Source organism: Phaenicophaeus curvirostris, chromosome 28 (genome assembly GCF_032191515.1).
Source record: "Phaenicophaeus curvirostris isolate KB17595 chromosome 28, BPBGC_Pcur_1.0, whole genome shotgun sequence".
In the NCBI taxonomy this organism is placed as follows: Eukaryota; Metazoa; Chordata; class Aves; order Cuculiformes; family Cuculidae; genus Phaenicophaeus; species Phaenicophaeus curvirostris.
The window spans coordinates 6,753,811-6,774,831 of record NC_091419.1 but is presented as its reverse complement, the minus strand read 5'-3'; the positions used below and the strand labels follow the sequence as shown (position 1 = coordinate 6,774,831).

At 60.7% G+C, this 21,021-nt stretch overlaps 3 protein-coding genes and 1 long non-coding RNA gene across 6 annotated transcripts in view; 1 reads left to right on the top strand and 3 right to left on the bottom strand.

Annotated features, from left to right (window-relative positions):
* The window catches only part of GNG7 (G protein subunit gamma 7), a 76,151-nt gene extending 62,333 nt beyond the window's left edge, over positions 1 to 13,818 (top strand). For all 3 annotated transcript variants that reach the window (XM_069878264.1, XM_069878266.1, XM_069878265.1), the window contains 2 exons: positions 5,578 to 5,696; positions 9,066 to 13,818. In XM_069878264.1, coding sequence (XP_069734365.1) covers positions 5,616 to 5,696; positions 9,066 to 9,191 — 207 coding nt within the window. In that variant the 5' untranslated portion in view covers positions 5,578 to 5,615 and the 3' untranslated portion in view covers positions 9,192 to 13,818. The remainder of the gene's footprint in view (positions 1 to 5,577; positions 5,697 to 9,065) is intronic.
* LOC138731955 (uncharacterized) lies at positions 811 to 3,869 on the bottom strand. Its single transcript, XR_011339234.1, has 2 exons — positions 1,441 to 3,869; positions 811 to 1,147 (listed from the first exon to the last, which is right to left on the bottom strand). It is a non-coding gene; the product is annotated as an uncharacterized lncRNA (long non-coding RNA).
* Positions 13,819 to 17,787: 3,969 nt separating the features above from the next.
* Positions 17,788 to 19,746, bottom strand: GADD45B (growth arrest and DNA damage inducible beta). Its single transcript, XM_069877958.1, has 4 exons — positions 19,609 to 19,746; positions 19,401 to 19,502; positions 18,576 to 18,789; positions 17,788 to 18,457 (listed from the first exon to the last, which is right to left on the bottom strand). Exons 1-4 carry the CDS (start codon positions 19,644 to 19,646, stop codon positions 18,344 to 18,346), a joined length of 468 nt encoding a protein of 155 aa, XP_069734059.1. The 5' UTR covers positions 19,647 to 19,746; the 3' UTR covers positions 17,788 to 18,343.
* On the bottom strand, positions 19,693 to 20,789 carry LOC138731684 (uncharacterized). Its single transcript, XM_069877771.1, has 2 exons — positions 19,955 to 20,789; positions 19,693 to 19,751 (listed from the first exon to the last, which is right to left on the bottom strand). The coding sequence occupies exons 1-2, from the start codon at positions 20,787 to 20,789 to the stop codon at positions 19,693 to 19,695; spliced, it is 894 nt and encodes a 297-aa protein (XP_069733872.1).
* Between the last annotated feature and the right edge of the window lie 232 nt (positions 20,790 to 21,021).

Sequence of the window (21,021 nt, the reverse complement as noted above, 5' to 3'; positions counted from 1 at the left end):
AAGACTGAGCTGATGCAGGATGCAGTTGTGAGCATCCTGAACTGGTTTTGCTTCATAATATGCAAACCAGTTTAAAACATCAAATCCTGATCATTCCAGATACTATCCTAAGACGACAGTTGGGTCTCTGTTCCCCAGTGCTTTTCCTAAAGAAGTGCTACAGCCAAGTCCTAACTCAGGACTGGTTTGCTCCACTTCTGAGTCACCTCTGCCCCTCACCTCACCCCTGGCTCCTTGTTTGCTTGCTGCGAGATTTCATAACCCTCCCTCTCCACCACTTCTCATAGAATCACGGAACGCTTTGGCTTGGAAGGGACCTTTGCGGGTCATCCAGTCCGACCCCCCTGCAGCAGCGGGGACATCGTTAACCAGATCAGGTCGCTCAGATCTAGTTGGTATCGACCTTGGAACACGTCTGGATAACAGCGTGTCCTGTGCCCCCGTGTTATCTTCCGTCATTTCCAGTGTTTATCTTGCTGCCGCCCCCCAGCCCCGTAGGTGATTCCTCCTGCAGCCCCAGCCCCTCAATGCTCTGCGCTCTGGGCTCTGCGGGCGGCTCTGCTGCAGGAGGAGCTGGGACGGCAGCCCGGGGAACTGCAAGACCATCTGATGACTTCAGCCCTCCTGGAACCGCTTAAACGACAGCGGGAAAGCTGCACGCCAAGTGCCGGCTGCGCTAACGCAATAGGAGCCGTTTCCCAAACTCGGGGTGTTCTTTCTGGGCAGCGCTGCCCTTCCCAGGGATGCTGCCAGGGAGAAGTGGAGAGGGATGAGCCGGGAGGGCAGAGGGTGCTCTGGGAAAGATGCGGGAAGATTTATTTTGTGAAGATTTATTTTGTGCTGAGTGATGTCTGTCGGTGACTCAGCAAACGCGAGCGGCGTTGTCGTTCTGCAGAGTCACGGCTCGATACCGGGAAAGGCCAAGTCCACCCCGTCCCGCGCTGGGAAGGGGAGGGAGGAGGTCGTGGCCAAACTCCAAAGGCTTCGCCCGCCTGGCAGGAAGGAAGCGTGGCCGTACGAAGTATTTCTCCGTGGTCAGATGACAGAGTGGAGGCAGGAGGATGCGCACGAGACCCACGCGTCCCGACTGTCCCGTGCATCCCGCTCCAGCCCAGCTGCAGCCCAAGCCTTCTCCAAATGCCGGTTTCTTTAAGTGCAGGGATAGGGCAACAGGGAATGGTTTGAAGATGAAAGAGGAGAGGTTGAGATGAGATCTTAGGAAGAAATGTTTTGCTGTGAGGACGGGGAGGCCCTGGGTGCCCAGAGCAGGGGTGGCTGCCCCATCCCTGGAGGGGTTCAAGGCCAGGTTGGATGGAGCTTGGAGCCCCTGATCCAGTGGCAGGTGTCCCTGCCCATGGCCGGGGTGGGACTGGATGGGCCTTAGGTCCCTTCTGACCCAAACCATTCCATGATTCAATGATTGGAAAAGGGACGACGTACCTGTGCCCTGCATGTCACCCTGATTCACATCTCACATACTTCACTCTGCGTGCTTCTGTGTGGCTTTCTTCCAAATACTTTTCCCTCACGAGTTATTTACACACCCCTATAGCTCTGCTGAATGACATCTTTACAGTTTGCTTTGGCTTTTCAAAAATGCCGAGGACGCCCTTCGTGTGCCAGGCAGCAACCCGGGACCTTTCGTATCGGTGCTCTCCAGTCACTAATGACGCGCTCTGTTAATTATTCACCTGGATAACAGAAGCTCCCAGTCCTTGAGCGTGGCCAGTGGTTATGGCCAGGTTACCTGCCCCATTCCAGGCTCGGAAGGGCTGCAGCTCCTGCTGCTGCTGTGCCAGAGCCCCAGACCACGCGGCTGCCGTTTCATCACTGGCCCAACGTCCACCTCCAGCCACCCTGACCCGGCTCCACAGCCCGGAGCAGGAGCCACCGAGGATCCTTCGGGATGCACAGGGTGGGCAGCTGCTGCGGGCTGCAGCTGGAGGACGGTTTTGTGTCCAGCACGACTCCCTCTTGACCTTTCTGAGAGCTCGGCTGCTGAAATTTGTTCCTGGAAATATAGAATGCTGCGAGGGGAGCTGCGCTGTCAGCGTGCGGGAAGCCACCCACTCGCTTCCCAGTTCCCCCACGGGAGCCCTTGCGGCGTCACTGCTGGGTGACGGCGCTGGGGAGGAAGCAGAAGCTGCTGCTGCAGATGTTGTTGCTGTGAATCCGTGATCCCCGTGTTCAGCAGCTCTCTGAACAGCAGCTCTCGAGGTGCTGCTCTCTACACTTGGTAGAGGCAAAGCGCATTGGTGCTGGAGGCAAAGCGAGGTCCCACCAGGGGCTAGTGATGGACTGGAGAGCGGCTGGGGCAGAACAGGGCACTGCCTGCCCTCCTCTAGGGGCGACACTCACAGGGGATGGAGGCGTGTGATGCTGCAGGGATGGGGATGTGGGATGCTGCAGGGACAGAGATGCGGGATGCTGCAGGGACAGGGATGCAGGATACTGCAGGGACAGGGACGCAGGATACTGCAGGGACAGGGATGCAGGATGCTGCAGGGACAGGGACGCAGGATACTGCAGGGACAGGGATGCAGGATGCTGCAGGAACGGGGCTTGCAAGGTGCTGTGGGGACAAGGGTGCAGAGTGCTGCAGGGGTGGCAGTGCTCGCTCTGCCTCTCCCAGCTCTGCAGCAGATGTTCCCTTAAGTAACTCCCCCTGGACTGGTTTGTCAGCCTTGTTCCATAAACAGGAAGCTGGGAAAGTACAAGCAGGTGATCTTGCGCTGCTGCAAACATAAATTACATCTGATCGCTTGTGTATTTTTTCCCTCCAGCTGCCTGCTAACTCCTTCTCCAGGTGAAGGATTGTTTTGTCAATGAGGAGTGAACTGTTTGCAGTGGGGAGGTCTTTCAGGTTCACGGCGTAGACTTAGGAAGAGCTGGGTTCTGAGCTCTTCCCTGGTCCTAACGCTGTGGAGCACTTCCAGATATCTGCTCTCACCGGCACGCGTGCTATGAGCAGGGATTTCTTTGGGAACAGGGATGAGCAGAAGGTGGCCAAGAGTAGCTGCTTGTGCCCCAGCTGCCTTACGGGCAAAGCTTCCCTGTTCCTTCCTGGGATTGATGACGTAAATATTGGCAGCAGCGCTGGCACGGTTCGTGTCCAGCTTGTGCTCAGCCTGCACAGGGAATTGCAGGAACACCAGCTGCTGTTCTGGGATCCTGAGGATCTCAGAGGGCCGGGGTCTGCGGAGCACTTGGTGCTGAAGGAGCAAGCAGTCTCCAAAGATAAAGCCTTCCCACTGCAGGTGCTGCTTTTTCGTGGGAAAGAGAGCAGAGCGTTCCCTGTGCTGGGTCAGGAAGGGCTGGAGCAGCGCCCGTCCGCCTGGGCGAGCAGCGGGTTGCGTGGGGCTCGGCTTCCGGATCTGGGACTCAGGGTGCAGGTCGAGACTCGAGCTTGAGCTCCGCGGGACACAGACGTTGCCGTCCCACCTCCCTGCAAGCAGCCCCTCTTGCAGCACTGCAGCTTAGGAAATCAGGGCAGGAGAGGAGGCTCCAGCCCTGGCACCAGCCTGCTTCCTTCTCCCCGTTTCCACAGTACCAGGCTTTATTTCAACAGCCTGGCTTCCCAGGTCGCCCTGACTAACGTCTTCCAGCTCTCGAGAGGTGGAGATTTCCAAATAACCCTGTTAATTCAGGGAATCGGCTCACGGCTGAAGCGCCGCTTGTTTTCTCCCACAGCGCTCAGCGCTGCGAACAAAGCCGAATGCGTTCAGGGATCGAGAAGTTCAGCACACGTTGCACGCTGCTGCCAAGCCAAACAATCCCCAAGAGTGCCGTTGCGGTCTGGAATAAACTCCCCTAATGTCTAAACACAGGCGAGACAGCTCGAGTCTGCCCGGATTTCAGATGGGGCAGACACTCCTCCCTCTCTTCCCCCACTGAAGGCTGCAGTTCAGCATCTGCTTTGAAGCTGCTGGTGCTGGGGAGGAGGCTGGAGGAGGCTGTAATTACAGCGAGCGATGAAGGGCTGCGGTGGGCGGCTGGCTGGGGCGCCCGGAGCGCCGCTGGATCCAATCCTGGGTTTGCTTTGGCTCTGTCCTCCTCCCAGCATCATCCCAGGTTTGTCAGGCGGTGGGAGGTGGAGGTGGTGCTCACTGCAGCCTTCTCCCCGGTTCCCAGCGTTCCCGAATGGTCACGGGCTGAGTCACAGCCGGGCAGGGCGAGGAAGTGACTTTTCCTGACACCTCTGCAGCAGCCCCGTGGAGATGATCACGAAGAAATGACCTGAGAACAGTGTCTGGCTGAGGGAGTCCAGCTCAGATGGTGTGGCCAGAGCTGCCCTCCAGTGTGTCACAGCCCTGGCTCCAGCCCGAGGGACAGCGATGGATGTTGTCAGTCTCTTAGGCAAACTTGTTTTAAATTTCACAGAATCATCAAATCATGGAATGGTGTGGGTTGGAAGGGACCTCAAAGCCCATCCAGTCCCACCTCCACTGGATCCGATTGCTCCAAGCCCCATCCAACCTGGCCTTGAACCCCTCCAGGGATGGGGCAGCCACCACTGCTCTGGACAGCTGGGCCTGTGCAGAGTGTCCCAGGATGAGCTTTAAGGTCCCTTGTAACCCAAACCATTCCATGATTCTATGATTAAAGCCCCGCGATCAGGCCAGCTGGGGATGGGTGCAGAGTTTGGCAGCTGGATGGGGTCTGTGAGACCCTCAGAGACCAGGCACATGGTGCATGGAGAAGAGTTGTGCTCCAGCCCTGCTCCGTTCTGGCTCCATCTCACCCTGCAGAATTCTCCTCGTTTCCACAGTCATCCGGGCCCTTATTTTGGACCATTTCTGTGGAAGATTTCTTTGAGATCTGAGCTATTGGTGCCTCTCGTGCTTCCATATCCCCCCATGTCCATGTCCATGCCTGTCGTGTGCCGCCATCCAGCGCTTTGGCATCTGGGGAACCTGCCTTTTTGCCAAGTGCTGGTTTTCCACCCAGCCTGGCACTGTCTGCTGCTCTTTCTTTCCTTCCTTCTTTCTTTCCTTCTTTCTTTCTTTCTTTCTTTGCCTTTTTCAGAGACATTGATTTGTAAAACGATGGCTAAGTCGCACAGGGCTGTGCAGTATCGAGCGTTTCCATCGGAGCCTGGCATAGGGGAAACGCCGGCACAGGAGTCAGGGCAGGACGAAGGCCACGGGGCGAGGAGAGGGTGAAAAGAGAGGAGGAACCTGCAGGAGCTGCACACAGTCGTGGTTGAGCAGCGTCCCTGTCCACCGTCCTGCTGCGAGAGGCTCAGGGCAGGATCCGTGGGCTGGGGAAGTTCTGTTCCCTTTTCCAGTCAGTCGAACGCTTCTGGCAGAAGTTTCCTTTTTCCCCTCTCATCAGCCAGTTTCTGCGTGGTTTTTTTTTTAATCAAAAAAGCGTGCGCCCAAAGTGCTGCTTAAAGGAAAGGAGAACTTGAAACAAACTCAGGAAGCATAAAGTCGGTGTCATCATTTTAGAGCTCGTGGAAGCCCTTTGCGCGTGGCTGCCGGTGAGGAAGTGCGGTGCGACCCTCTCGAGACGATACGTGGTGATGTGGTGGCTTCGTGGGATGCCAACCCTGCTCTCCCCCTCCTTGTTTTGCAGGATTCTCGCGTGCTGGGGCCTGGAGCTGATGGCAGACAATGTCAACAACTAACAACATAGCGCAGGCCCGCAAGCTGGTGGAGCAGCTCCGCATCGAAGCCGGCATCGAGAGGATCAAGGTGAGCATGGGAGCTGGAGCGGGACGACACTTGCCACGTCCAGGGCGGGCAGAGATGGAGAAGGAAGAGCTCCTGGGAAAGAGCTTTGGGTTTTCCTGGAGCCCACGCGTGCGGCTGTGATGACTCTGGCTCAGCTATTGCAGCAGTTCTGGGTGAGACCCCTTCCTACGGGCACCACTTGTGCTGGCAGGCGAGGTTGCAGCCTGGGCAGCTTCTCCCAGGGGTCAGAGGTGACCACGCGAGCCAAAGGCGGCCCAGCCACCATCCAAGGGCAGACTGGCCACTGGAGTGAGTTTCTGGAGCTCAGCTGGGCACAAGCAACCTGCGAAGGCACCGAAGCTGCAGGGTCCAGACCCGGGAAAGCTCTGCAGGGCTCACTCACACACTTCCCAGCCTTGCTTGGCCGTTTATTTAAGGATGGCTTCGCTGTGCACTTTCTCTCAGACAGCTGCTGCCTGTGCAGTGTTTTCTCAGCTGCTGCTCTTCCCATTTCTTACAAATGACAAAGGAGAGCGGCATGCCTGCACTCTGGTTTGAGGCACATTTATGGTAGCAGTAGGGAAGGTTAATTTTGTGCTGCAGTTGTCCGGGATAGCAAACCGGAGTCTATTCCCAGCGGTGCACTGGCTCACCAGCTGAGGAGCCCCAGGAATAAAGCTCTTTGGCACTGGAGAGTTGGAGCAGGTAACACGCTCACAGCCACAGCGTCCCCTGAGACCTGGAGCCAGGGTCCTCCAGGAGCCGGCACAGGGATTGCCCCATCCCTGGAGGGGTTCAAGGCCAGGCTGGATGGGGCTTGGAGCCCCTGATCCAGTGGGAGGTGTCCCTGCCTGTGGCAGGGGCTGGGACTGGATGGGCTTTGAGGTCCCTTCCAACCCAAACCATCCCATGATTCTGCAGTACCTGGGCTCGTTTGGCCACGTGAGCTCTGGGGGAAATATCAGCGTGTGGGCAGCAAACCTCAGCTCTGTGAGCAGGAAACCCCCAAGCGCTCTCTGAATTTACACCGTAGTCATCACCCATCTCTGCACTTGGTCTGCAGGGTGGGTCGGGCTGCTCTGCTGCCCATCCCTCCGAGAAACTCCTCGGGAGTGGAGGAAACAGGGGAGAGATGAGATCTGTTTGTGGAAAGCCGCTTGTCAGTAAATCGTGCAAAGGAAAGCCCCGTGCCTGGCAATGAAAGGAACGGTGAAACCAAAATACCGTGAAACGCAGGGGTGTTAAATCCACCTGAGAGTTTGTAATTTAGTTTCCTCGTCAAAGAAAGTTTTCTTTGCCTTTCAGGCCCTTCTGCAGCAGCAGGTCCTCCTTCCCCTTTGGTTTGGATGTGCAGGAGCTGCTGCTGCTGCTTTGAATAGCTTGGGGTTTTTTTAAGCCGTGAGGTTTTGTAGCTGTTTTTAGGGCCACCGCTTTCCAGACTCCAGCGATGCACCCATCAGAGAGGCTTTTTTAGGGAAGACAAAGTAATTACAGGTCTTCCCCAGCCCAGCCATTGCTGACTCTCCTCCGAATTACCGTGTCTCTGCTCCAGGATCCCAAACGGTGCACGCTGAGGAGGAGGAGGGGAGGTGTGCTTCCCGACCTTTGGGGCCGTGACTATCTTAAATGCTTTGCTGGGAAAGAATAACAGTGGTAGGACCGCAACATGCTGCTATTTAGGCTGAGTGGAGAAGATGTGCTGTCTGGGCGAGCTTTCAATAACGGTGTGAGCCACAACCCCAGCGCTGGGGCTGCCAAGCCAGCCCGTGCCCGCCTGCGGTGTTGGTTAAATGAGTCCTGGCTCCTCCAGCTCCTGCTCTCCCTGCCTCGCAGCTGAGGCCGGCAAGAAGCGTGTTTGCCTACAGATAAATGAGATGAGGTGTTTGGAGATGAGGAGAATGGGCAGCCCTGCAAGCGGTTGGTGAAGCTGTGGCAGAAGCCAGAGCGGCAGCATGAGGATTGCCCTCTGGTTCCTCCCTGCGGGGTCTGACAGAGCGCCTGGCACTGCAGGCAAATCAGAGAGTCGTAGAACCATTAAGGGTGGAAAAGACCTCTAAGCTCATCCAGTTCAACCATCACCCAGCCCCCCCATCCCTACAAAACCGTGTCCTGAAGTGCCGTGCCTACACGGCTTTTGAGCCCCTCCAGGGATGGAGATTCCCCCTCTGCCAGGACTTCACCACTCTTTCAGCAAAGGATCTTTCCCAAAATCCAATCTAAACCTCTCCTGGAGAAGCTTGAGACCGTTTCCTCTCATCCTATCCCTTGTTTCTTGGGAGAAGAGCCCAGCGCCCACCTGACCACAACCTCCTTTCCTCCTTTTCCAATCTCTCTGCGGAGAGCGATGAGGTCTCCCCTCAGCAAACAGTCCCGGGTCCCTCAGCCGCTCCCGGAGCCCTGCGAGGCTGCCGAGCGCAGGGATCCCTGGTAATGCCGCAAAACCAACAGCACAGCCGGAGCCACGGGGAAAAGGTGTGGAGGTGCTTTTGGTCCCTCCTAAATCAGGGCTCAACTCGGCTGGGAGGGATGAGTCGCCCCGGTGCTGAACAGCCACAGAGATCCCAGGAAAGGAACCAAACCATGAGCCTTGCAGCTGCAACCAGTCACATCTGGCCACACAGATGTGATGTGGTTGCGTCTGTGTTTTGCGTTTGGCTTATGTTCCACCAGCTATTAAGTTAATTAAAAATGAAGGGGTTGCTGTTGGTCTCTGGAGCTGCTGGCACCTCCCTGCCTGGGCTCCCCAGTGCCTCCTGCCCCGGGACGGGGTGGCCGCGGCGCTTGCCCACCACCGCGGTGCCCTCAGCCGCGCTGCTCTCCGTTCCCAGAAGACGCTTTGAACTAAAATAAGCGGAGCCTCAAGTAATGGTCTCTAATGGTTTCAAAACCTCCCTTTCCAACATCAGAGGCTGGCCGCTCTCAAGCAGGCATTTTTCCCTTTCTTCTTTATCCCCAAGCCCTTAAAACCAACAATAGTATCTTCTTCTAAATCTCTTGCTTGTGGCTGGGGGTGTTTTTCCCATGCTCATCGTTTTGTTTGTGTCAGACCTGACAAACTCTTTTTTTCCATGCCCGTTTCCCTTTTTCATTTGTCACCATCTCTGTGAAGTTGCTGCTACAAAAAGCTGAATGTCAGGGTCTCTTCCTTCCCGGTGGAGCCGTGCGGGATGAGCTCTGTGCCTTCACCTGGCTCCATGTCCGAGTGGAGACACGGGCAATACAATGAGGGCACCCTTGGCACGTTTGCCGAGGACACCGAGCTGTGTGGCACGGGAGGTGTCCCTGCCCGTGGCAGGGGTGGAACTGGGTGGGCTTTGAGTTCCCTTCCATCCCAAACCATCCCATGATTCTCTGATTCTCATTGACCTTCCCCTTTCTCCCACCATTCAGGTCTCGAAAGCATCTTCCGAGCTAATGAATTACTGCGAGCAACATGCGAGAAACGATCCGCTGCTGGTTGGAGTGCCCGCTTCGGAGAATCCTTTTAAGGACAAAAAGCCTTGTATCATCCTATAGCTTTCCTGGCTCTGGCGCATGCGATCTCTCAGGCAGGGCACCTTTCTCCATCATCTGAAAACAAGCTACAAACGTACAACTGCGCCAAGGGGTTAACACTAAATGTTGGATTCAAATAGAACTTAAATCTTCAAAACAAACAAACAAAGGAAAATTGTCAGGGTTTAGGGCAGAGCGGCTGCTCCTGGGCAGGAGTCGCATCAAGAAGGGGCAAAACCGAAAAAAAACGGGGGTTAAAAAAACAGGGTTGAGGGGTGGGGGGAGTCTTTTTAATAGCGACATTGGAAATCAGTTGTGGGGTGGTGGAGGCAGTGGGTTTATTGCATCTGCCCATGGGATGCAAAACCTGAGCATCAGGACCACACGGGGAGAGGCTTTGAGCAAAGCTCGTAGTGGGTCTGATCCAATTAGTTTCCAATTAGCGCGTCGGTGTAAGGATTTGCTCTGTTTCTTGAGAGGGAACAAGGGAAAAAGCCACCAACCAGAGCACAGCTCGGCAAAGCGCTGTGCAAATGGATAAACCGAGGCTGGGGAGCTCCCTCCCTGCACCACTCGGCTCCGCTTGGATGAGGGGACGGCACCGCGGGGAAACGCTCTCTGCGAGGGGATGGCACCGCGGGGAAAGGGTCTCTGGTGTCACATCCCTCAGCTGGGAGAGTTTCTGTGAGCTGCACTAGGAAGCTGAGGCCGTGGGAGAGGCTGGGCTCGAGCCCCTCTGATTGCTTCTGGGGTTCCTCTGTCCTCCTACCCCGGTTTTCCCGAACGGGGCTGCACTGGGGGCAGGGGGAAGAGGCTTTCCATCGTGCAGCAGCACGGACAAAATCATTTAAAATGGGCCTTTTGGAGAGTTTCAGCCCAAAACACTACAATTGGTGGATTTACCAGCATTTTCCATCTCCCTTTTTCTCCTGAGAGTGGCAGGTTGGAAGTCATCCTGCCCAGTTAATCCGGGAGATGAGCGTAAGGCTGTAGAAGAACTATTCCGTTCATTTCCCGTCCCTTGGAAGTCTTGAAATGCAATTGAAACTGGGAGCGCTTTGTTCACCAACATTAAATGCACGTGTGGGATAACCCAGTGCAGAGCAGCCAGTGAGGAAGAGAGGAGGAGCAGGAGAACCTTCCTCCTGCTGCCCTTCCCAGAGCGATGGCAGTGACGGAGCGGGGCAGCTCCGAGCCGGGGCAAAGAGGTGCTCGGGGGAAAGATCAGAGCTCAGGGAAGTCCCACTGCGTCGCTGGAGCTGCCGCCCCGGCTGTGCTGCAGCCGTGGGAGCCGCGGCATCGCTCACCGGGGAAAGGACGGGTCCTGCACTTTGGTTTTAAGTGACTGAGCCTGGGCTGCAGCCACAGGGCAGAGCCCAAAGCTTGGGAGGTGACAGACGCTCCCCAGAGAAGGCAGAGGCACAGTTTGGTTCCCTAACCAGCACGCTGGTGCCCATTCCCGGTTGTCCTGAACACAGGCACCCCATGCTCCTATCCAAAAAGAGATGGTGCCAAGTTGCAAGCTTAGGAAGAGAAGCTAAAAAAAACCCACACCTGATCTGAAATCCTGGGAATTTTCCTGTTCCCCCAATGCTTTGGATGTGATCTGAAACGCCACAACCTCCCGCTGGGATGGAAACCACACGTGGCCCAGCTCCTCATGGTGACAGATCCACGAGGAGCAGGCAGGAGAGGGAGGCTGGAGGAGATCCTGGAGTTCAGCTTCCACCGAAGCCGCTGACACTTTCCACTGTGGTTCGGTTGGAGGGAGGGAAACTTCCAGCCCGTACTGGACGCTCAGGCTGCTCCGGGAAGGGCACTGGGTGGCTTCACTGGCCGTGTTCCGGAGGCTGACGGGTTCCCGAGGCGTGAGGAGCAATGCCAGTTCATGGTCCAGGCTGGAAGCCAAAGGCAGGGAGAGGAGTGGAGCCTGCAGCTGCGTGGCTGGGACCCAGGGAAGGCAGGTTGGCATCTTCCAGGATGAAGAGCAGCTCCGAGGGTCTTCCTCCCACGATGCCGGCATGGGCTGAGCGCAGCCGACCCTTCTCCAGCACCGGCAGCAGCGCCCGTGGGGGCTGTGGTTCGCAAAGATGCTCCTTTTCCACTTCTTGATTGCAGATATCTCACCACTGCTGGTTTTACGTACGCCATCGCTTGTCTTTGTAAAGGAAGTTGGAAACCCTCCCCCGTCTGTAACCCTAACGCCAACCACAGCTCCTGCTGCGAACCTGTTGCTGCCACCTCCCTAGATCCTTCACTGACCAGAGCGTTTCGAACCTCCTCGGTGCATCCCGGGCTCCTGACCTGGCACCGGCCTGGTACTGGGTCACTGATGTCGTGTGGGATTTCAGCCCATCCTGATGGAACAGAGGGAAGTGGATTTATCTCTCTCTATGGCCAAGCTCTTCCCCGGCCCTGCTCACACCCTGGCTTGGCACCGCGTCCGGCAGCATCCGGCAGCCCCGGCACCGCGCTGAGCAGTGTCCGGCAGCCCTGGTACCACACTGGGCTGTGTCCGGCAGCCCCAGCACAGCGCAGGCAACGCCACCTTGTTGTTTTCATTTCAAATCCTTCATCCAGCATAGCTCCACGCTCTCAAGTGCCGCATCCGTAGCGGGAAGTGAGCCGGGTCCTGAGGTGCGCCTGGGTTTTGCCACAGCAGGGCTTTCTCTTCTCCACGAGGGAGTTCCCTCTGTCCTTAATCTCGTACAGTTCCAGCCTTATTTTTCTACTCCAGATTGCTGATTCTTCCTCTATGTTAGAGACCAGCGCATGGTGCTATAGCCGGTGACCCAGGCAAGTGCCCGAGCCGCAGCTCAGCCAGAACCTGCGCGGCAGCAAGCGAGTGGCCGCATCAGGGGGCTGTATCCACCCACTCCTTCATCGGCTCGTGCTGTCCGCAGGGGCTCCCCGACACCCCGATCCGGGCGAGCGCCAGCCCTGCCTGTGTCCTGCCTGCTGCCCTTCCCTGTCCTGCCCAACCCAGCCCCGGGATGGCGACAGGAGAGCTCGCCACGGGATGCTCTACCCATGAATGCCACGGGATGCTCTGCCAGTGAACGACATCGGATGCTCTGCCGGTGAACACCGCGGGATGCTCTGCTGGCAAATGCCATGGGACGCTCCGCTGGCAAAGCCAACCAGGCCCTTCCTGGTCCAGCAAATCAGGGTCAACTCACCTCCCCCTCATCCTCCCACTCCTGTGGCCGCGCTCATCCCTGGTGTCTTGCCCGAGTGGTACCTCCGTGCCGGCGGTGGGACGGCCAGCGAGGGGGGAGGCGGCAGGTTTAGGTTCAGCGCATGGCTGGAGCCGGGAGCATCTGCCTGGGGGCCCCTGGGAGCCTAGGGATGGGGGCTCCCGGCACTGGGATGCTGGTGGTTCCCGGCACTGGAATGCTGGAGGCTCCCGGCACTGGGATGCTGGAGGCTCCTGGCACTGGGATGCTGGTGGTTCCCGGCACTGGGATGCTGGTGGTTCCCGGCACTGGGATGCTGGTGGCTCCCAGCACTGGGATGCTGGAGGCTCCCGGCACTGGGATGCCAGCGGCCACATGGTCTGCCGGGAGCCGAGCAGGGCGGGCAGGGGCAGCCGGCGGGTGCTGGTGTCTCTCCATGGGTGACTCGTTAGGTGGAAAAATCCTCGACCTTTTATTTTCTTCTTTTTTTTTTTTTTTTTTTAATTTTCTCGTCTGAGTAAATCGGTGACCATTCTGTAGGTGTTTTTGTATAGCATAAATATAAGTGCAAATTACAGTAGTTGCTTGTACTTTGTTAGTGCATTTGCCAAAAAAAAAAAAAGGAAAAAAAAGAAAAAAAAAGGAAAAAAAAAAAGGGGAGAAAACCCCCCCAAAAAAGACACTTTCCAGGACTTTTTAAGTGCTCCGGATGGTGAAGGGGGAGCGGGGAGCCAGGGCCTCCCTTGTGCCGCTGGCGGGCGTGGGGCTGGCGGCAGCCCCGGCTCCACAAAGGCCTTTTTTGGGATGTGAACACAAGTCCCAATCTGCCCGGCGTTTCTTTTTAGCCTGTGGCGAAGCCGCTGCCAAAAATAGAAAGGAGAGAGACTGGAAAAAGAAAAGGGAGCGAGGAAATGTTGCTTCTGTTTAATTATTTCGTCTCTTTTCCTTGTCCTCCCCTCCCTGTCTCGGGAGACACCCAGGCACCCACCGACGCGGTGCCGGTTCCGGAGCCTCCAAGTGGGATCCGAGCGGATCCACCTTCCTCCGAGTACTTAAAAAGCCAACTTTATTTAACAAAGATAAAATACTGCAGTTATTCCTTGACCAGAAGCCACACGGCTGAACGTCGCGCTCTTCATTTTTCCTCTCTGGTCTATGATGATGATGATGATGATGATGATGATGATGATGATGATGATGATGATGATGATGATGATGACGACGACGATGATTTCTTTGCCAAAACTCTGATCCTGTTGCCAAACGCGAATCCAGGTTTGTAAGGACCGTAGGTAGGAAGCACTCCGTGTCTGTAACGTAGGCTCCTCATCCCGTCTGCATCTCTCGGATCTGGTTTTCTTTCTGGTTGTGCCATAGGCCGATTTCTCGCACAGTGTTTAATATTTTGTGGAATTGTTGTTCGGAAGTGAATTGATAACACAATAAAAAAGCTCACTTTTCATTTTGCCAGATCTCCTGCCCGGCCTCTGCTGTGCAAGCTGTGGGGGATCCTGCTTCCCCGGAGCCGGGGGACGCGGTGGCGATGGAGCCTCCCTGCTCCGATCTCTGCACCCAGAGCAGGGAGGGAGGGGATTCTGCCCCTCTGCTCCGCTCCGTGAGACCCACCTGGGTCCAGCTCTGGGGTCCTCAGCACAGGAGCGAGTCCAGAAGAGGCCACGGAGATGATCCGAGGGCTGGAGCATCTCCTGTACGAGGCCAGGCTGAGATTTGGGGTTGTTCAGCCCAGAGAAGGCTGCGGGGAGACCTTAGAGCAGCTTCCAGTGCTCAAAGGGGCTCCAGGAAAGCTGCGGAGGGGCTGTAGGTCAAGGAGGGCAGGGATAGGATGAGGGGTAATGGTTTTGAGCTGATAGAGGACAGATTGAGATGAGATCTTAGTCAGAAATGTTTTGCTGTGAGGGTGGGGAGGCCCTGGCCCAGGGTGCCCAGAGCAGGGGTGGCTGCCCCATCCCTGGAGGGGTTCAAGGCCAGGTTGGATGGGGCTTGGAGCCCCTGATCCAGCAGGAGGTGTCCCTGCCCAGGGCAGGGGTGGGACTGGATGGGCTTGGAGGTCCCTTCCAACCCGAACCATCCCATGATCCCCTCACTCTCTCTCCACAACCCCCTGTGGGTCCCCTCCTCCCATCCCTGGGGGCTCCTGGTGCTCCCCGTTGGCTCTCGGGTGGTTCAGCTTCGCAGGAAGCGCAAGAGGCCCTCGTGTTCCATGGAGCCGCCATAAAACGAAACTGAGCGCCTCGAGAGCCTCGTTTCTTGCCTTTTCAGAGAAAAGGAAGCGCCCTCCGTCTGCCCTGGCAGCTCCGCTGGGTTCCCGGCAGCAGGGCTGGTGCCGGAGCTGGCGGCACCGCAGCGGCCGCTTTCCTGGAAGGCCGCGGCCTCCACGCTGGCGGGTCCGGAGGGAACCTTGGAGCGTGTCCTGCCGCTCGGAATGCGAGCTGGAGCCGAGCTTCCTCCGCGTGCCGGGGATAACTGGGATTTTTCGGTGTCTGACCCGCCACGCCGCGCTGGGAAGGGTGGAAGTGGGACGCTTGCGGGGTTGGTCCTGGACCGTTTTACAGATGCTCCAACTCCCCCAAACTCGCTTAAACCCCAGGGATGGCGGCGAGGCCGGGATCTGCTCGGCTCCCGCATTCCCAGAATCCTGCTCCGAAGGGAACGCTGGGGCCTGGCAGCGCGTGAGAGGCGGCCGTGGGCTCCATCCAGCGTGGGCCGGCGACGGCCGGTGGCACCGGGCTGGGAGAGCGGCTAAAAATACCCCGTCCTCCTTCACGGAGCTATTTTTGGCTTCCCCAGAGCTATAATTATCCACCCTCGGCGTCGGGGCCGGGGAAGCTGCTGGCACTGCAGGATGCGACCGGGATGGAGGGGGACAGAGCTGGCACTGGGGATGGTCTGGGTGGCACCAGGATGGGGACGTCACTGCACCCAGGGCCACCACCCCCACACCCAGTGCCATCCCACCATCCCTGGGCACCCCAGGGATGGAACCCCCTGCTCCGACCGCAGGGATCCCTCCGTGTCCCCCAACCTCCGCCACCCCCGCTGCCACGGGGGATCCCCCCGTTCCTCTCCCCGAGGTGACGCGGGGACACCACGACGCGTGGGGACGGTGACGCCACGGAGCAGCTTCCTCCTGCCGCATCCGGCCCCCGCGAGCCAGAGGGGAGTGGGGTTCAGCGCAGGGAACCCCCAGTCCATGGGCCACCAGCCCCGCTCCGTGCCTCAGTTTCCCCACCTGCTGCTTCACGATGGAGCCGGGGATGGGGCGAGGTGCCAGAGGGGAGCACCCCCTGCGCCCCCAAAGTGTGGGGCTCACGCGTGTCGGGTCACACACATGGGAGAGCCGTGTTGGGGGGGGACCGTGGTGGCCACAGTGGGGTTGCTGGTGGCCACAGAGGGGATGTGGGCACAAAGGAGGGTGCAGGTGACCAGGGGACAGAGGCAGCAGTGGGGGTTTGGGGCTCAGGGGCAGCGCTGGGGGGTCTCAAGGGGTTGAGGGCTCAGGGGCAGCACTAGGGGCTCTGGAGGGGTTTGGGGGTCCCTGGGCAGGGGGTTCATCTCTTGCTCACGACCCGGTGCAGGACGAGCCCCCCGGGCTGTGCCGCGTCCCGTCTGGGGGGTCTCGGTGCCCATGGGGGGCAGGGGCGACGTGTGGGGCGTGCGGAGAGCGTGTGCGAGCGTGTGCGAGCTCCGGCACGCGTGTGGGCGGCACCGCGGGGATCCTGCGCGGGGCGGCGGGTGCAGGGGGGTCCCGGGGGGGGTCCCATCGCCCCCCACCCCGCGGCTCTGACTCTCCCGGGGTGACGCGCTCGTCACGCGGGTGGCCGCGCGGTGACACCGGGCACAGGAATGGGGGCAACGGGGGCACCGCGGCCTCGTGACGCTGCCTCATGGCATTCGGGGAGGCTCAGCCCCGAGGCCCTGAGCTGGTGCCACTGGGCCATCCCGGGCCATCCCGGGCTATCCCGTGCCACCCTGTGCTGTGCCACCCCAGGCCGTGCTGTCCTGAGCCGTCCCAGGGGCAGGTGGGGAAACTGAGGCACGAGAGGCCGGCACGGCCAGGACCACAGTCAGGTGAGGGCGGCTCAGGGCCGTGACTCAGCCCCCAGCTTCCCAGGGTGCCCCCCCCACCGTATCTCACCCTTTGCTGGGGGAGGAGATGGGGGTCCAGGGCCCCATTGACCCTGCCCCGTGGCCCCCACCTGAGCCGCGGGCTCTGAGCTGAGGCCGGACAGCTCGTTGCAGGTGTGGTCGCGGAGAGATGGTGACCAGGCTGGGTTTTGGGGTGCCCAACCCCATGTACGGGGCTGCCTGGTCCCCAGGACCCCCCCGGCTGCATCAGGGGCACCCCCAGCCCTCCGTGCCTCAGTTTCCCCTTGCAGTCCAAGCCCAAAGGGAGGGCGCTGGGCACATCCCCGAGGTGCGAAGGTCCTTGGGGTGGCACCGAGTCCCCAGCCGGGGGGGGGGACGGACGCCGTGTCCCCACCAGGCAGGATCGGTGCCCTGGTTCTTCCCGGCCGCGGGGCTGGCACAGGTCCTGGCCCTCGGCGGAGAGCGGGACACGGCGTCCCAGCTGCACCAGGGCACGACCGGCACCCTGGGCTGACCCCGGTGCCCGCAGCGCGGGGACGTCACGTGTGCATGCGTGTGCAAGCATGTGCAAGCGTGTGAACCAGGGCGAGCACGGGCAGGGCTGTGCTGGCAGCTCCCACGCTGCAGCCTCCCAGTCCCTCTCCCCCGGTTTCCCTCATACCCTGTGCCCCAGTGCTCCCAGTCCCCGAGGTCACTGGGCCCCAGTTCGCACACGTGTGTGCACTCACACCCCCCTGTGCCCAGGCAGCTGCTCCCCCCCCCAGGAAGGGTCCTGGGGGTCCCCATCCCACCCAGCGCCAGGACGGTGGCACAGGGAGGGCAGCCACCGCTGCCTCAGTTTCCCCTGAGGATTCCATCACCCCCCCACTCCACATCCCAGCCTGGGGGGGGGCTGTGAGAGAAGAACCGGGGAGTCCCAGCACCCCCAGTCCTTAAGAACACTGGTTCCCACGGTCTGAAGCACAGGGTGGGGGCACAACCCCCCCCCCCCCCCCCCAGCTACAAGACAGAGGATGCCCTGGGGATCCAAGCCCCCACCTGGGGGATCCCACAGGGGTTGGGGGGTTCCAGCCCTGGTGGGGGCTCAGCCCACAGATTCCCATGGGGGGGAATCCCAAACCCCCGGCTCAGCCCCCACCCACGGGCTTGGCCGTGACTCAGTTTCCCACAGAGCCCTGGGTGGTTTTTGTGGCCAAATCCCATTTTTTTGGAGAAATTGGGGTGGTTTCTCCTCCCCCAGGCAGCGTGGGGGGTGCCCTGGGTGGGAAAGACCCAGCCCTGCACCCTAGGGGAGCATTTCCAGCGGAGCAGAGGCAGGCAGGACGGGACACCCGTGATTTCAGACATTTTATTGCAAATAATGACTTTTTCTTAACTCTGTATAAGAATAAACTCTAGAATCGATTCAGTTCAGGGTCTCCAAGTGGCTCGAGTGCAAAAACTGGCACCGGTGCTGCAGGTCCGTGGCTGCAGACGATAAATTCATCCCTTGGAAAAAGCAGTTTGTTTGCAAAATAAATCCATTCCCCTCCGCAGTCCTCGCCTCCGTCGAGTCACAGATGCCAAAAAAAGAAAGAAAACCAAACCGGCCTCGGTCTCCACTCCGCAGCGCCAGGCCCGGGGCGCCTCAGCACCGCTGTCCCCCGGCTCCTGCGGCCAAGCACCTTCTCCGTGGCACAGCTCCGCGACACAGCTCCGGGGCCAGCGTCCCACCAGCCCATGCCCACCGCCGCGGCCGGGCTGCTCCTGCTTTATTTTCCTCTCCGGTTAAAAAGTAAAATAAAATCGGTGGGTGTTTGGGTTTATGGTTTTTTTTAACTGGCCATTTCTCCTCTTCCTTCCTGATTTTTTTTCTTTTTATTCCTCCCGTTTCGGGTACGGAGACGGGCATCAGCGCTCCTGCAGGCAGACGTACGGCACCCACTGGTTCCGATCGCGGCTCTCGGCGCAGTAACTGGCCACCTCAGCCAACCCTTGGCTCTTCCAAGCGTCCGTGTGGGGATTCTGGGGAGCAGAAGCACGAGGTTAAGCGCCGCCGTCGCCCCGACACGTGTCCCCGAGTCCCTCCCCGGCGGTGGCACCGTGCCCGGCGTGACTCACCGGGGCTCCTCATCCCACTCACCGTGACTAAGAGGCAGTGGAGGTCGCGGGGCTCGGTGCCCGCGTCGGGCTCGCCCAGGATGGCTGCCAGGCGCTGCATCCCCGAGACGCGGAGGATGTGGATGTCGTTGTCGCAGCAGAAGGCCTGGATGAGGGTGAAGTGGATCTGCAGGGCGATGTCGCCTTCGTCCTCCTCGTCGGTGGCCAGGACGCACAGCACCACGCTGTCGGGGTCCCTGCGGGCGCAGCGGGGAGTTAGGGGGACCCACGCGTCACCGCGGCCACCTCCACGCGTGTAGGGACGGGATGGGGGGCAGAGACCCCCTCGCCAACGCTGGGGACGCTCCGAGAGGGAGCGGACGGGGCCAAAGCCCCCCTCCCCAACACCGGGGGCTGCGCAAAGCGGGACAGGACGGGGGCGAGAGCCCCCTCCCCAGCGCTGGGGAGCAAAGCAGGAGGGGACAGGGGACACTCCAAGCCCCCCACCCACAGGCACCGGGGATGCTCTGAGCAGCGAGGGATGGGGGCAAACCCCCCTCCCCAAGTACTGGGGCTGCTCCAAGCTAGAGGGGATGGGGATAAAACCCCCTCCCCAACCCCAGGGCTGCTCCAAGCAGGAAAGGATGGGGATAAAACCCCCTCCCCAAGTACTGGGGCTGCTCCAAGGAGGAAAGGACGGGGACAAACCCCCCTCCCCAGCCCCGGGGCGGCTCCAAGCAGCCCCCTGCAAGCCCAGCCGCGCATTAACTCCGCTCCTGGATGCTTCCCCGTGGCAAACGGCGCTGGGGACCCCCCCTCCTTTGCTCAGACACCCCCCCCCCCCCGGCCCAGACCCCCCGGTACTCACACGTTCATGAGCTTGGCGGACTCGTAGACCCCCACGGTGAGCCGGTCCTGCCGCTGCGCCGCCACCAGCACCCGCTCCACCGCCTCGCTCACCGCCTGCATCCTACGGGGGGAGGAGGAGAAAGGACCCGGTGTGAGCGGCGGCGGCGGCGGCGGCGACCGGGATGGAGCCCCCCCCGGCCCCCCCCCCGGGCTCCACCGCCGCTCACTTGCTGCTGTCGCAGGGCACCAGCTCCTCCAGGGTCATGGTGCAATTGTAATCCACAGGGAGGCAAGTCCCGAGCGCGACAGAGTCAATCCGAGCGCGGCCGCCGGTCCCGCTGCCGCCGCCGCTCCCGGAGCCGAGTCGCTTCTGAGCCGGGGGCCCCGCCGGGCGCCGCCTTTTATAGCCTCGCGCCGGGAGGGGGCGGGGCCCCGCGCGCTGCCCCCGCGCCTCCCATTGGCCGCCGCCTCGCGGAGCGGCGCGCGGATTGGCCGCCGCCCACGGGGCCCCACGTGGGGCTGGGGGGGGAACCCGCCCCGAAACTGCCCCCCCCACCACCACCACCCCGGTACCGGGGACAGCGGGGGGGTCGGCCCTGCACCGGGGGGCTGCACCCGGGGGTCCGAGCCCACACCGGGGGCTGCACCGAGGCTCATGTCCGTGCAGCGAGGGCTGCACCGGGGGGCTTGTCCGTGCACCGGGGGTCGGTCCGTGCACCGGGAGCTGCACCGGGGGTCCAATCCCGCACCGGGGGCTGCACGGGGGGGTCGGTGCATGGACCAGGGGTTCTGTCCGTGCACCGGAGGTCTTGTCCCTGCACCGGGAGCTGCACCGGGGCTCGGTCCGTGCACCGGGGGCTGCACCGGGGGTCTTGTTCCTGCACCGGGAGCTGCACCGGGGCTCGGTCCGTGCCTCGGGGGTCCGACCCCGCACCGGGGGCTGCACGGGGGGGTCGGTGCATGGACCAGGGGTCCTGTCCGTGCACCGGGGGCTGCACCGGGGGTCGGTCCATGGGGCGGGGGCTGCACCGGGGCTTGGTCCGTGCACCGGGGGCTGCACGGGGGGGTCGGTGCATGGACCGGGGCTCGGTCCGTGCACCGGGGGCTGCACCGGGGGTCGGCAACTCGTGCGGCGGGACACGGAGGAGGCTGGATCCGTGCGCCGGTAGCGGGAGGAGGTGGCGGGGGGGGACGTTGAGCTCAAAGCGGGGGGAAACGGGGACACGGGGCTGCGGCGGGCGGCGGGTGCCACCTGCCGGGGGGCTCCCGGTGCCGCCCCCAGGTCGCCCCGTTGTCGCTGCCGGCCGGTCGGGGCTGAGCGATCCCCCGGGGGCTGGGGAGGGGGCTGGCACCGTGTGCGGCCCCCCCGGTCCCCGTCCCGGCGCCGCTGAGCACCGACACAGCTCATCGCAGGTCCAGCAGCCGGTGGCCTCCAGTCGGCGCCGGGCTGGGCCGTGCCCGCAGGGGGAGACAGAGGCGGCGGAGACGCTCTGCCCGCCCTCTCGCTGTCCCTCTCCTCCCCGCTCTGCCCGCCCTCTCGCTCGCCGCCTTCGCGCTACCCTCTGGGAAATGTAGTCCCGACGCGCCCCGCCCTACCGCGCCGGCCGTGGCGTGAGGACTACAATACCCAGAGTGCTCGG

Excerpts from the sequence above, each read along its gene's own strand:
- GADD45B (XM_069877958.1), bottom strand. The coding sequence starts at position 19,646 with ATGACCCTGGAGGAGCTGGTGCCCTGCGACAGCAGCAA. Across the intron at positions 18,790-19,400 it reads TCCGCCAAGCTCATGAACGT|GGACCCCGACAGCGTGGTGC; the intron begins GTGAGTACCGGG and ends CTGCGCCCGCAG. Across the intron at positions 18,458-18,575 it reads TCCACTGCCTCTTAGTCACG|AATCCCCACACGGACGCTTG; the intron begins GTGAGTGGGATG and ends TCTGCTCCCCAG.
- LOC138731684 (XM_069877771.1), bottom strand. The coding sequence starts at position 20,789 with ATGAGCTGTGTCGGTGCTCAGCGGCGCCGGGACGGGGACCGGGGGGGC. Across the intron at positions 19,752-19,954 it reads CGACCCCCCCGCTGTCCCCG|AAGCGACTCGGCTCCGGGAG; the intron begins GTACCGGGGTGG and ends CCCCCGGCTCAG.